Source organism: Bombyx mandarina, chromosome 11, assembly GCF_030267445.1.
Source record: "Bombyx mandarina strain Sakado chromosome 11, ASM3026744v2".
Taxonomy (NCBI): domain Eukaryota; kingdom Metazoa; phylum Arthropoda; class Insecta; order Lepidoptera; family Bombycidae; genus Bombyx; species Bombyx mandarina.
Window position 1 is genome coordinate 2,467,220 of NC_143218.1, and position 15,218 is coordinate 2,482,437.

Genomic DNA, 15,218 nt, shown 5'->3' on the forward strand with positions numbered 1-15,218 from the left:
GTTTAAATGTGTAATAACGGTGGTTTATTAACTATTTAATATCTGTGAAAGTGCACAAATGTAGGAAAATGAAACAAAGCCGTTGGATCCTCCAAAAAGTCCACTGAAAAAATTTCAGTGAATAACCACCATTTTACAGAGATTATATTTTATCCCATATCATCTCATCTCTTTTTATTGCATTCCATTTCGTTTTCATTTCATGTCATGTTTCACATTAATTAACCAACTTCATTTCATTTCATAATATCATTTTTCATATATAAAAATATACAAAAGATTACGGTATATGGTATGATACCTTTGCCTTTCCAGTTGGAAAAAGAAAACTAGTACTACTAGTAAAACAGCTGTTTGTTATTTAGTTTTTTGACATGTTTCAATTCGTTTAATAGTTTAGAAACTTGTATTTACTATTGTTTTGATTTCCTCTCTTGATAAAATAGGCTGGATATAAGATTAAAACAGTACCGTACATAAAAATCTATTTAAAATGTAATTTTTACTATTTACGGAAATATTTAAATCTATAAACCGCACAAAACACAACTTTTAGCCAAAAATAATTTAAAGTTTCGGCTATAAAATGGAATTTGAAGTAAAAAGTGAAATAAACAATGAGGTTCTTCTTCAATGCCGCACATGTTTGAATTGGGAACAGAAGTTGAAACCGTTAGGGCAATTATCTGCTATTTTTCGAAAATTATTTTCGGATTGTGAAGTAAGTATTATTATTTACTCTGCATTTTACTTTACTTTTTTGATTGCTATGGGCTCAGATAACCACTTAATGTTAGAGAAGCACGTCCACCCATCTAAGAACAAAACAATATTTATAAAAACACAAATTTACATCTTTTGAAATGCTGCCAACTTATGTTTGACTACGAATAATAGGTATGGATTTCCTTGGATAAAACAGAATTTTGAGGGTTGGCAGAAGAATAGTTAGTTGATTATGTTCGGCTCGGCTCTGCACCTGGCATTGCTGAAGTCCTTGGGCGACGGTAACCACTCACCATTAGGTGAGCCGTGTGCCTACAAGGGCAATAAAAAAACTCTTTAGTTTGAAACTATTTATTTGAGATTTTTTTTCATCAAATTCATTGTTCTATACTTTCTACACTTTTCTACTGTCGATATAAAAAAATGATAAAAAAACAAAGCCACTGTCTTCATTATTATATTATAGTAAAATTTGACTTTTTGTAACATAGATTTTTATTCGTACCTGTTTGCTGGTAGTCTAAGGGGTTATTCTAGCTACTCTTGGATGGATAGATGAGCTCATGGGCAGTGCTTCTTAGAATCTACCATTGAATCTGAACAAAATACATAAAAACATAATATCTCATTTGAATAGAATAAATTAGTTATAGAATATTTACTTATTACTGGCTGATGCAACAGTCAGTTTTGAAAACAATGGATACAAAGATTGCCTATTTCTTAAAATCTTTTTTTGTATGAACAAAATTGTTTTCAGGGCTTATTCGACTTGGAAATTATTGAAATATGTTTGGAATGCGAAGCCATGCTGAAAAGGATTGAAGATTTTTACAATCGCGTGCAAAGAGCTATCGGACTATTGTTGAGTGGAACGGTATGTAATTGGTAAAATTATTAAATCAATGCCAGTCTCTAAACATTTACAGCAATCGCTCGAACGTAAATTAAGTCATCAAGCTTTCAGTGTAAAGGAGTCACGGGGCTCGTAGATAGCACAACGTGAGTGTTGCGTATGGGGATATTCAGTTTTACATGCCAATAACACTGAGTTCCACAATCCACATGTATTGGATATTTAAGCAATAGGCATTATATTACATTGGTCTTCGGGCTGCAAAAGGTTTCTGTCCCACCATATAAACTGGTATAGTAAACGGTTAACATACGACTTTTTACTGGTGGTAGGATCCCTTGTGAGTCCGCGCGGGTAGGTACCACCACCCCACCTATTTCTGCCGTGAAGCAGTAATGTGTTTCGGTTTGAAGGGTGGGGCAGCCGTTGTAACTATATTTGAGACCTTAGAACTTAAATCTCAAGGTGGGTGGCGCATTTACGTTATAGATGTCTATGGGCTCCAGTAACCACTTAAAACCAGGTGGGCTGTGATTTCGTCCAGGGTTTTTACGGATGTTCCATTATAACTACTGAACCGTGCATCCGATTGACTTGAAACTTAGTATCCACGTAGAAAATACATGTACTTAATGGATAGGCTAATATTTATATGAGTGTTGGACTTCCTTCACCAGTTGCGGGGGCGTTAATGATGAGAATCTTTGTGGGGGTGAGAAATAATAATGTTAATTTTAAATGCACAGCGAAGCAGATGGGTACAGCTAGTGTTTTTATATTTTTAGTCTTGCCACGGTCGACCGATCGATCGCGATCTACCAGTTGGCCACCCCTGCTATAAGGTATTAATGTATGTGCATATTTTGATTACAGAAATTCAAGAGTAGCTCTCTTTCATCTCCGGAAACAACGAAGCAAACAGAATGTGTAGAGGTAAAAAGAGAATTTAACAAAGAAGCTTCTGTAGTTTTAGATGCGGAAGAAATTGAAAATAAAAAGCAGAGTAACTGGGCGAGAAGACGAGCCCTATTAAACAAAAAGCCCAAATATGTAATAATAAAATTACAAGAGAACACAATGTTTCAGAAGAAGAGATTCAATAACGTTGACGAATTGAATTCATTTCTGAATAACCACAGATGCAGTGATCTTTTTAAAGGGAAAGAGTTCAAATGTGAATCTTGCGTGTACTTTTTCAAAAATAATAGGTTACTGGAGAGTCATAACAAGAGATATCACAATGTGAGTTCCTTCTGCACTAACTCTGTAATTCAGTAAACTATGGCTATGATTTTTTTTCTCATATGTTACCACAAAAGTAAAATATAACCTGGATTAATACAAGACAATACAAGATAATTAATACAAGTGGTCGTCGTGGCCTAACGGATAAGACGTCCGGTGCATTCGTGTTGAAGCGATGCACCGGTGTTCGAATCCCGCAGGCGGGTACCAATTTTCCTAATGAAATACGTACTCAACAAATGTTCACGATTGACTTCCACGCTGAAGGAATAACATCGTGTAATAAAAATGAAACCCGCAAAATTATAATTTGCGTAATTACTGGTGGTAGGACCTCTTGTGAGTCCGCGCGGGTGGGTACCACCACCCTGCCTATTTCTGCCGTGAAGCAGTAATGCGTTTCGGTTTGAAGGGTGGGGCAGCCGTTGTAACTATACTTGAGACCTTAGAACTTGTATCTCAAGGTGGGTGGCGCATTTACGTTGTGGATGTCTATGGGCTCCAGTAACCACTTAACACCAGGTGGTCTGTGAGCTCGTCCACCCATATAAGCAATAAAAAAAAAAAAAAAGATTTTTATCAAAGTTAATGATATGATCTGTGAGATGCAGAAAAAAAAGTATTGCGATATCCATGGTAATCTATTAACACTAGGGCTTTAATTGTCCCTGTAGACTGACGAGCGATACGGGCCACCAGACCTGTGTGCTTAGTGCGAGTTTTTGAACGTTCTCGATAGCGTAAAAGTTAACTCAAATTTGGATGGAGTTAAAACGTTTGCCGCTAGGGGCACTGTCCCAACTGCATACAAATTTAAGTTAACTTTAACGCTATCGAGAACGTTAAAAAACTCGCACTAAGCACTAGTCTTTAAACATTTTATATCCTCGATTTATCAACACGCAACTGAAAGAACTATCTATTGGTCATTGACAGAAGCGATTGTCATACATCTGTGATATCTGCGAGTCGAATTTTCTCGACAAGCTTCGCCTGAAGATGCACATCGCCAGCCATTTTGACGTTTACGAATGTCAGTATTGCGGACAGATATGTCAGGGTGACAGCTCGAAAGGTAGACACGTCAGGGAGCACGGCGCAGTGTTGCAGTGTTTGAAATGCGACGCAAAATTTAGGTAAGTGTTTTGTTTTTTCGAACTAAACCAGTGGCTCTCAAACACCGTGTCCCTAGTACCCTGTCAAGTGTGTATCGATATACACAATACGAAATTTTTTGACGTGATAAAGTTGTATAAATCGTGTGCATGTTGAGCACTCTGGATCCAAACTATCCTTTAGGTTAAGGTAGTTTTGACATTCATTTTTACTTTTTGTTTTATTATTATTATTTTATTCCGAAATTTTAGTTATTGTTTTTATTTAAGTTTGATATACTATATGAAATGTTAATGTTAATGAATGTAATATGGATGCAAAATCTGAAGTAAATGAAATAAATAAATAAATGAAATGAATCGATGAACACCGGCTGCACGCACGAAAAAGTGTCACGTTCCACCCGAGCCTGAGCGTGCGAGCGAGAGCACAGAACGAGCGATAGAGAGGTACGATCGACCCAAGCGTTGGTTTGTGACACATTTATCTATCTATATATATTTTTCACAAAGGTGTCATTAGTACTATCGTCTGTCTTCGTTTTCGGAAGCGGTCTCTTACCTAATAAAAATTGATTGCCGCTGATGGCGGTGCCTTCAACAAAAGCCACCAGTGGTTAGGAGTCTAGAGTGCACCTCACAATATGCGCAGGTTTATCGGTATTATTATTATTATTGTTTAGTGAACGTCGTGACTTTTACGCGCACCACAGACGGCTCCACGAGAGCTTCGTCTGTCATCACTGCGGAGTGTCCTTCAAAATGAGGTACTGCATCAAAGATCATTTAAGGTGAGTAAGAGCTGGTTAGACTGCTTTAGCCCTTAGCAACGGGGGCTCAGCTGTGCCCTGGCGGCGCTTGTGTCCATGAGCTTCTACCGACGATGGCAATGACAAAAGCTTTCGAAGCGACGTTTATATTGGCATTGTGTCGGTCTGGGGGTAAGTGGCCACCCTAGATCATTATGAATACTGCCGTCCTAGTTTGATAACGCGGATTGTTTTTTTTATTGCTTAGATGGGCGGACGAGCTCACATCCCACCTGGTGTGAAGTGGTTACTGGAGCCCATAGACATCTACAATGTAAATGCGCCACCCATCTTGAGGTATAAAGTCTAAAGTCTCAATATAGTCACAACGGCTGCCCCACCCTTCAAACCAAAACGCATTACTGCTTCACGGCAATAATAGGCAGGGTGGTGGTACCTACCCGTGCGGACTCACAAGAGGTCCTACTACCAGTAATTACGCAAATTATAATTTTTTGGGTTTGATTTTTATTACACGATGTATTCCTTCACCGTGGAAGTCAATCGTGAACATAGCTTCGAAGCTAATGCGCGGGAAATTTAAATGTATCGAAGGGCCAAGAGAGCTTCATTTACATTTAAAGTAATAGTAGTAATATAATAATAGTAATAGTAAATAAGTAAGGTTCGTATTTCGTAAGCCCATTCGAATTCAAACGAGGCCGTTGACCTCGGTCGGCATCTCACTGTCTATTCGTGATAAATTGCGTGCCCGTCTTCAATATCAGAAGGAGACACGCCCCGAAGAAGTGCACGTGCTGCAATAAGACTTTCGCTCGTTATAAGTCGCTGTGGATGCACACGAGGTTGTCGCACGCGTCCGCCGTGCCCGCTTACTGCGTGGAGTGCGACAAGCACTTCACCGACGTGTATAAGTACAGAAGGCACCTGAACGGCCCGAAACATAAGCCAGGGAAGAAGCGGAGGTTGGTGAAGTATTGGTCGCTCCGGGGATAACAGTTGTAAGGCCTCTTGTGAGTCCGCACGGGTAGGTACCACCGCCCTGCCTTTTTCTGTCACAAAGCAGTAAGGCGTTTCGATTTGAAGGGTAAGAAGACAGCCGTCTCGAGGCTTGGGGCGGCTATCTCGTTGATGATGTCCATGGGCTCCGGAGACCAATTAATACCAGGAATCTCGTCCACCCGACTAAGCAATTATATACATGTGTGTGCTTATACAGGGTGTGAATATTCATGAATGTTTTTCATTTATTTGAAATGCTTTGAAACTTGATGTCGGTCGTGATTGGGTCGTGGTCTATTGGAATATACTGTTTCACCGAAATGGGCAGATCGGTGGTGCCACTCGCGGGGACCATCTCAGCAGTAAACCGCGGTAATAACTATTCTGGTGAATCTCTCAGTTTTTCGCTTTACCACACTCAGGGTTAGCGTATTGTGGGTAGATTCGTAAGCTACACATCCAAAAAGGAAACTCATGTGTATGGTTGTTTTAGAAGTGAAACTTCTTTAGGCGCGTTGAGGGTGAAATTTAACTCGCGGCAGATTCGTTACGGCTAGAAAGGAAAGATACAATTTAGGGAGAGCGATAGGGAGAAAATATACAGAGCGTCTCGCGAACCACTCAACCGTGGAGAGAGGGGGAAAGCCAGCTAGGTCGTCTCTCTTATACACATCCTGCTTACCAGCGTCGGCCACTAGATGGCTTGTTTTTACTTTCTCATTGCTCCTGTAGATGGCAGTAACATATTAACTATCTTATATTTTACTTTTATTGAAGGTTTTAAAAAAATATATATTTCTATCATTTAAAATATAATATATAAATGGTGGAGAGGTCGTTTTTCTCATACATGGCATTCCCTATTACAAAACTTAAGAAAACCACAATACTACACACCGCAAAAGAAGTTTCACTTCTTTCACGTGCACCAAGTTGCACGCGCACTACTTTTTTTTTTTTTTTTTTTAATTAACGCAGCAGATCTGTATTTGCCTATTCATCAGGATCCCATGTCCGAATTGCGGCAAGGTCTTCAGTAAAAACATATACATGAAGAACCATTACGATTTGGTCCATTTGAAGAAGATTCACAACAGATGTGAAGAGTGCGACAAGGTAACATCTGTCGAAATACGTTTTTAGCCTAACCGAAATTTGGTTTGTTTGTATGACCTTTGTAATCTGTAGTCACTTATGGCGGTCAGTGGTATTATTTGGTGATATCAGCTCACAACTATTCCCATAGACCTCAAGTCTCGTATTGGGTGGCGACATTCACTTTGCAGTGTCTATGAGCACCGCTGACCACATAAAACCGGTTGAGCCACGAGCTCGTTCACTTGTGTCCCCCCTTAAAACTGGGAAGTTCTCGGTTGACGAAAAAGTAACGTCGCGTCCGCATTAGCTTCAGTTTGTATCACGAGACGCGTCAACAACCACACTGATCTCCAACAGAACTACTTAAGGAAAGCGGATCTGTTGAAGCACAAGCTGAGGATCCACGAAGGGGTCTCGCCACCTCGGAATAAGATCTGCGGCGTCTGCAGTAGGGGATTCACGGTAAGCTCTTTCAGGCACATTCTAGATTATTCAACGGGCACGCGAGCAGCGAAGTCGGATGAATTGTTTTATTCCGTTACCTTTCTCTGCGGGTCATCATAAGTTCCTACGGAGGCAAGGGATGGTCCTTGAGGCTAATACCTCCGTCTTTCAGGATACGGATTAAAATGATTCAGTCCGCATTTGTGAATTGGCTAAAGCACATTGATATATATGTCGGAGACGATCATTACTTTGGTAGCTAAACGAAACGCAGCACGATTGCCTAGAGATGGCAGCAAGATTGCGGTATCGTCGGAACTCGGCTAACTTCGTACGACAGAGCCTAGCCAATGGAGGTGCGTAGACGCCATCACACTTACCAACCGGCCTTCTTGAAGAGCGGTGCCTTCGTCCCAAGAACTGTCATTCGTTTCCGTTTGCTAACGTCAAGAGAAGATTTCTAAATTGTTCTAAGACAACAAACGTGATTGGTGTACTCAATATTTCTCTTAGCTCGATCGCCCTATTCGCTCCTACGATGTCTGACGATGGTGTCAATAATTGTGGCTTCTCCGACATATATGTACTTACATATTAGCAGCCCACAGATGTCCAATGCTGGACATAGGGCCCCCAAGCCTCGCCACAAAGATCGGTCCTGCGCTGCTTGCATCCAGTGGATGCAAGATATATGATATACTTTTTTTTAAATACTTCATTAAAATATTGGACGCCACTCATTGCTAACGCTCGCGCTGGCCCGTAACAGGTATACTACGTGCATGCGTGCGAGTGCCACGCATTCACACTCGCTCTATGTCTTTCTATTCCCCTTCTTACAGGTGGTAGGACCTCTTGTGAATCCGCGCGGGTAGGTACCACCACCCTGCCTATTTCTGCCGTGAAGCAGTAATGCGTTTCGGTTTGAAGGGCAGGACAGCCGTTGTAACTATACTTGAGACCTTAGAGCTTATATCTCAAGGTGGTTGGCGCATTTACGTTGTAGATGTCTATGGGCTCCAGTAACCACTTAACACCAGGTGGGCTGTGAGCTCGTCCACCAATCTAAGCAATAAAAACAAATCCCCAGGAGCGTTAAACGTTTAACGCAACCTTGTTGGAAGTCGCAAGTTTTTGCTTCACGTATTTCGGTATATTACAGACGAACAGAATACTCGCGAATCATGTCCGAACGCACACAGGCGAACGTCCGTATTCGTGTGCGGTCTGCGCCGCCACGTTCACGCAGAACTCTGCGCTGACAACTCACGTTCGATCGAAGCATAGAGACGTGTGAGATTCTTTTTTAAGGGACTTTATGACATGGTAACTAAGACTTTTAGGTCAAGTCTTATTTTAATTTTAATGGAAACTGCACTATATGAAAAATGATATTGTGAAATGAAATGAAGTGTTATTGGATGAAATATTATATAAGCTCGGTAAAACGGTGGTCGCTTACTTAGATTTTTTCAGTGGACTTTTTGGAGGATCCCGAGAAGTTACGTTCAGCAGTTTTGTTTCGTTTTTCCACATTTGTGCACTTTCACAGATTAATAAACGACCGTTATTACATATTTAAACCTGAAGATAAACTACCACTAAATAAACAAAACAAAACAAATCACACAACTTAACTCCTCGCGTTCCCGCCAAAAAGTCTCGTGTGAGATTCATTCGCGAAGCAGCTGCTCTTGAGTTGTTAGGTCTCCTTCGGAGGCGCTCGGCCAGCTGTAAGCTAATCCCACCCCTCCTGGCTGAGCATTTGCTCGTCCACCGGTCCTGCTGAAACTGGAAAGGCCTCCGAGCCACTAGTAATGCTTCGATCATAAAAAAGAGAGGTATGAGCACAGCGCTTCTCAAAGTTTTATTCTAAACGGAAATCTTTGTTTCGGCCTGTCGTGGACATAAATGTCGCTCTAAAGGAGATATCTCACGGAGTCCGGTCGGGAACGCGTTGCCAGTTGAATTTTACATTGTGCTTGCTAGCTGACTTCAAGAATTTTTATAGAAAATTACAAATAATAAAATAAAGGTAATAGAATTGAAATTGAATCTTATAAAGCAGTTCAATAATATGTATTTGTAAAAAAAAAGCGTTATCTGGTTTTTGTTACGTTCGCACTTAATAGTAATTAATTTTGAAATAAAAATGAAAAAATAAATTAATAAATCATTTGTAACAATTGTTGTTTTTTTTTTCATTTTCGTCGAGTGATGTCATTTAGCTAAGACCCGTTTGCTTAGACAGACAAAAATAATAATTTGATCTCATGTCTCATGACGGTGACAACATGCCATCGCTAGGAGCGGGTGGTGATCTGCCAAAAAAAGCAATGAAAACGTCGCGCTGATTAGAATTATTGCGAAATTGAGTTTCAAAACGAAATTTGGCAGAACGCCCGTTTGACGCTAAGTGGTCACCATCCACCACCAGTGAGCGCCATCGACTTAGTCTGGTCTTTCGACGTCATGGAATATATTTGTTCATCTTTACCCTGGGTCGCACGCGGAAACCAATATTCGCCACTATATCAAGCATATAATTTAAGATCATAGTTTATTATGTGGTGACTTACACATGATTGCGTAGTTCACAAGTCTTTGTGTGAACGGCGCGAGGTGCGCCGTCGCAGTTTCCTGCGCCAGTCGTCCGCAGACCTCTGACCGCGAAGCTCACGTCACATTTACTCGCACACGCCTGTCTCGATTGACTAAGTTTATGTTGAATGTTTAGTGTGTATAGTTTTACGTCTCCTTCTTTGCCTGGACTTTTTCTTACTGTTTGCTGTGAATTATTCAACTGTGCTTGTGCTTGTCGCTTTTCTCCTTCTGATCGTTTTTATGTAATAAATTGCTGTGTGTGTGAAATTGGACATAATCATTCCGGTAACGGATCTAAACCCCATATTATCTGAACCAAGACTCACGCAGAAGACCCCATAACTGGTGACCCCGAGAAGAACATTCTAGCAAAATGAGCAGTGAAGATAGTGACACAACTCTTTCGCAAACTACCCCACACAAAAAAATATCGAAAAATGAAGTACCTATTTCCGTTGATCCATCCGGTAATCCAGCGGAACTTTTTCGGGTTGGTGTACGGATACCGCCTTTCTGGCCGGAAAAACCATTAATATGGTTTTGTCAAATAGAAGGCCAATTTACCATGGCAAGAATAACTGACGATTTAACTAAATTTTACTACGTGCTTTCAAACTTGGACAGACAGTACGCGGTTGAAGTGGAAGACGTCATCACCTCACCACCGGCTACAAAAAAATATGAGTACCTCAAAAGCGAACTGATTAAGCGGCTCTCCGTGTCTAAAGAGAAAAAGATAAAACAGCTTTTACAATCAGAAGAGTTAGGTGACCGTAAGCCTTCACAATTCTTACGACATCTACGACAACTAGCTGGACCTACAATACCAGACGATTTTCTGCGGTCCATATGGACAAGCCGTCTACCAGACAACCTACAAACTATCATCGCGTCTCAGATGACTTTGTCTCTCATTGAACTGGCAGATCTGGCTGACAGAGTCCATGACATCGCACCTAGTGCACCTCAGGTGGCAGCAACATCTTCAAGAGAAGACTCGGCACTGGAAATCATGGCTCGGCAAATAACTGAACTAACAAAACAAGTCAGCGCCCTAACGATGGAAGTGCACACCCGGTCCCGTTCTCGCAATCGTCAGCAGCTCCACGATCGTAGGCGAACCCCTACGAGAAGATCCCAGTCCAACTATAAGCGGTTCCCCCTTTGTTGGTACCACTTCAAATTTGGTCAACAAGCAAAGACATGTATCCAGCCCTGTGATTACACACCATCGGAAAACATTCGGGGCAGTCGATAATGGCGACTGAAGATTGCCCATTAAACACCGGTCGCCTCTTCGTGACGGACAGAAGATCACGTCTTCAGTTTCTGGTCGACACCGGAAGTGATGTTTGCGTCTTTCCTCGCTCTGCGCTTCGTCAACGACGGGAAAAGACAGAATACGAGCTATGCGCGGCCAATGGTTCTACGATTAACACGTACGGGTACATTGAACTTAATCTCAACCTAGGCTTGCGTAGAAATTTTGTGTGGCGTTTTACAGTAGCTGATGTAACTAAAGCTATCATTGGAGTAGATTTTCTGTCTCATTTTAACCTTATCGTAGACATACGCAATAAGCTTTTAATTGATTCTAGTACCAAATTGTCAACCGTAGCTGCTTCTGCTGTAACTGATAGTTTAATATCTAGTGTAAAGGTCGTAACCGGCAATTCTAAATATCATATTTTGCTTTCTAAGTTTCCAGAGCTAACACGACCGGCAGGCATATACCATACACCAAAACACAACACAGTTCATCACATCCGCACCACACCAGGCCCCCCGGTTGCCTGTACTCCTCGAAGACTGGCACCTGAAAAATTGAAGATTGCAAGATCAGAATTCGAAGCAATGTTGGCTAACGGCACCACGCGACCCTCTGAGAGTCCCTGGTCCGCACCACTACACCTCGCTGCTAAAAAGGAGAACGGTTGGCGACCATGTGGCGACTACCGTATGCTAAACGCTCGCACGATACCAGATAAGTATCCGATTCGCCATATCCAAGACTTTGCGCATAGCCTATCTGGCTGTCGTGTATTTTCCACCATTGACCTGGTTAAAGCTTTTAATCAAATACCGGTTTTTGAAGACGATATACCAAAAACAGCGATAACAACCCCGTTTGGACTCTTTGAATTTCCGTACATGACGTTTGGGTTGCGAAACGCAAGTCAAACTTTTCAGAGGTTTGTCGATGAGATGACACGTGGCTTAGATTTCTGCTTCCCTTATATCGATGATTTTCTCATATTTTCCAGTAATGAATCTGAGCACCTGGAGCACCTACATCAGCTTTTCATCAGAATGAAAGAATATGGAATGCTCATCAACACTGCAAAATGTGTCTTCGGTGCATCGGAGGTAGAATTTCTTGGCTACCATATTGACGCGAATGGAACAAAACCTCTGGAAAGCAAGGTACAAGCCATCAAAGAATTTCCTGTCCCTAAAACAGCTAAGCAGCTTAGAAGATTCTTGGGCATGATAAACTTCTATCGTAGATTTATCCCCAAAGCTGCAAATATTCAAGCTGCTCTAAGCTCCTTGCTGACAGGTTCTATAAAAGCATCACATCCAATTGAGGTGACGGGGGACTCACTAAAGTCATTTGAAGACTGTAAGAAAAGCCTTTGTAACGCAGCTTTACTTGCTCATCCTGACTGTGATGCCAAGGTGAGCTTAGTGACTGATGCGTCTGACTTTGCTATTGGTGGAGTATTACAACAGCTGAAGGACGGAAATTGGCAACCTCTGGCATTCTTCTCTCGTAAGTTAAGCCCATCGCAACAAAAATATTCACCTTACGATCGAGAGCTTTTGGCAATTTACGAGAGCATCAAATACTTCAGGCATTGGTTAGAAGCAACAACTTTTACCATCTATACTGACCATAAACCATTATGCTTCGCATTCCATCAGCGAAAGGCAAACTGTAGTCCACGTCAGTATAGACATTTAGACTACATATCACAGTTTTCGACTAACATACAACATATATCCGGAAAAGATAATGTTGTGGCTGACACTCTTTCCAGGGCTGGTCAAGTTGAAGAACTGCAAAATCCTGTCAATCTCGAAACATTAGCCAAAGCGCAAGATACGGACACTGAACTAGTGAATTTCTTAAGACGGCACACTTCGTTACAACTCGTGAAGCTAAATATACCAGGAAGTCAAAAACAACTGTACTGCGATGTCAGCACGCCGACTCCCAGGCCTCTGGTGCCAAAGCACTTACGGAAACAAATATTTGAAAGCTTGCACTCATTAAGCCATCCCGGTACAAAGGCTAGTGCTAAACTAGTAGCTGAACGATTTGTATGGCCTTCACTCAGGAAGGACTGCCGTGACTGGGCTAGAGCGTGTTTATCTTGCCAACGCTCAAAAATAAATCGACATGTTTGCTCACCGTTAGGCACCTTCGATTTACCAAAAGCAAGATTCAATCATGTACATCTAGACATCATTGGACCGTTACCTCCTTCCGGTGATTACAAGTACTGTTTAACAGCAATTGATCGTTTTACCCGGTGGACTGAAGCTATACCACTGACTAATATTACGGCCGAATCAGTAGCAAAAGCCTTCTTATCGGGATGGATTGCCCGATTTGGTTGTCCCACTGACATCGTCACTGATCGCGGCAGACAATTTGAATCAGCACTATTCGAACAACTTTCCAAATTCATAGGGTTTAAACATCGCAAAACTACCAGCTACCATCCTCAATGCAATGGTCTCATTGAAAGGTTTCATCGGCAGCTGAAGGCTGCTATTACATGTCATGCCGACATCAACTGGACTGAAACTTTACCAATCGTGCTCCTCGGCATAAGAAGTGCTTTTAAGGAGGACATTCAGTGCTCGTCAGCCGAATTACTATATGGTGAACCCCTGCGCCTACCAGGAGAATTTTTTGGTCATAAAACTGACAAGCATGACACGGATATAACTGATTTTTCAGCCCGCATCAGGTCATTTGCCAGCAATTTACAGCCAGTCCCAACATCACATCATTCTACCCAGAAGATATTTATCTACAAAGATCTTGCATCTTGCTCGCACGTATTCCTCAGAGAAGACGCAGTCAAACGTGGATTTCAACCGGCGTATAAAGGTCCCTACAAAGTTATTAACAGAGACAACAAAGTATACAAGCTGTTAATAAACGGAAAAGAGATCAACGTTTCCATAGACAGGATCAAACCAGCTTACTTATTAGATAGCAACACAGAAAAAATACCTAAGCAACTCTATGATGAAAAAGAAAGTCTGGAATCGCCGCGCTCGTCTCACAGAACAAGATCGGGTAGAAAAGTCACATTTCCAGACTACTATCGCCCATCCTGAGGTGGTCTCTGAGGGGGAGTGGTGTGGTGACTTACACATGATTGCGTAGTTCACAAGTCTTTGTGTGAACGGCGCGAGGTGCGCCGTCGCAGTTTCCTGCGCCAGTCGTCCGCAGACCTCTGACCGCGAAGCTCACGTCACATTTACTCGCACACGCCTGTCTCGATTGACTAAGTTTATGTTGAATGTTTAGTGTGTATAGTTTTACGTCTCCTTCTTTGCCTGGACTTTTTCTTACTGTTTGCTGTGAATTATTCAACTGTGCTTGTGCTTGTCGCTTTTCTCCTTCTGATCGTTTTTATGTAATAAATTGCTGTGTGTGTGAAATTGGACATAATCATTCCGGTAACGGATCTAAACCCCATATTATCTGAACCAAGACTCACGCAGAAGACCCCATAATTACGTTCGGTAAGTGAACGAGTTGACCATCCACTTTTTTTTTTGCTTTGCTGGGTGGACTAGCTCACAGCCCACCTGGTGTTAAGTGGTTACCGGAGCCCATAGACATCTAAAACGTAAATGCGCCACCCACCTTGAGATATAAGTTCTAAGATCTCAGTATAGTTACAACGGCTGCCCTACCCTTCAGACTGCTTCACGGCAGAAATAGACAGGGTGGTGGTACCTACCCGCGCGGACTCACAAGACGTCCTACCACCAGTAATGCCACTAATAATACCACTTTGCATTAAGTGGTTATCGGAGCCCATAGATTCCGTAACGTAATAAAAATATCGCTTTTTTGTAAATACGGGGGCTTGCGAAATGAGGGTTGAGAGCCGCTGACCTTTTTTGTAATTGCTTCAATGGATGGACGAGCTGACGGTCCACCTGATGTTAAATGGTTACCGGAGTTCATAAAGCCCTGTTTCCGGCAGCCCAGAGTTTCATGCCGATTTATCTCCTTGTTGGAACCGCATTTCGAATCGATGGTAAAGTTAGGATCATTTAAGAGCACCTATAATAAAGATTATCCATGGATTTATGTCTAGATCTATT

The 15,218-nt window shown here is 41.8% G+C and overlaps 2 protein-coding genes across 5 annotated transcripts; both read left to right on the plus strand.

Moving 5' to 3' along the window:
• The first annotated feature begins 363 nt into the window (after window positions 1-363).
• LOC114246935 (zinc finger protein 711) lies at window positions 364-9,442 on the plus strand. 4 transcript variants are annotated; one of them, XM_028179708.2, is made up of 9 exons: window positions 364-721; window positions 1,487-1,603; window positions 2,456-2,824; window positions 3,764-3,963; window positions 4,626-4,733; window positions 5,480-5,677; window positions 6,719-6,830; window positions 7,170-7,274; window positions 8,419-9,442. In XM_028179708.2, exons 1-9 carry the CDS (start codon window positions 587-589, stop codon window positions 8,551-8,553), a joined length of 1,479 nt encoding a protein of 492 aa, XP_028035509.2. In that variant the 5' UTR covers window positions 364-586; the 3' UTR covers window positions 8,554-9,442. The 4 variants fall into 4 exon arrangements, 3 of the variants coding, with proteins under 3 accessions (XP_028035509.2, XP_089587481.1, XP_089587482.1); XR_016323846.1 differs by having other exon boundaries at window positions 372-721; window positions 7,120-7,274; window positions 8,419-8,462; XM_089731355.1 differs by having other exon boundaries at window positions 372-721; window positions 4,626-4,709.
• Window positions 9,443-10,425: 983 nt separating this feature from the next.
• On the plus strand, window positions 10,426-11,680 carry LOC149501894 (uncharacterized). The gene is made up of 2 exons (XM_089731540.1): window positions 10,426-10,972; window positions 11,562-11,680. The coding sequence occupies exons 1-2, from the start codon at window positions 10,426-10,428 to the stop codon at window positions 11,678-11,680; spliced, it is 666 nt and encodes a 221-aa protein (XP_089587666.1).
• Window positions 11,681-15,218: the final 3,538 nt, after the last annotated feature.

Bases quoted from the DNA above. Each gene is read 5' to 3' on its own strand.
- LOC114246935 (XM_028179708.2), top strand. From the start codon at position 587: ATGGAATTTGAAGTAAAAAGTGAAATAAACAATGAGGTTCTTCTTCAA. The intron at 1,604-2,455 runs GTATGTAATTGG...TTTTGATTACAG, and splicing joins GACTATTGTTGAGTGGAACG to AAATTCAAGAGTAGCTCTCT. The intron at 7,275-8,418 runs GTAAGCTCTTTC...GGTATATTACAG, and splicing joins TCTGCAGTAGGGGATTCACG to ACGAACAGAATACTCGCGAA.
- LOC149501894 (XM_089731540.1), top strand. From the start codon at position 10,426: ATGGCAAGAATAACTGACGATTTAACTAAATTTTACTACGTGCTTTCA. The intron at 10,973-11,561 runs GTAGGCGAACCC...TTGCTTTCTAAG, and splicing joins TCGTCAGCAGCTCCACGATC to TTTCCAGAGCTAACACGACC.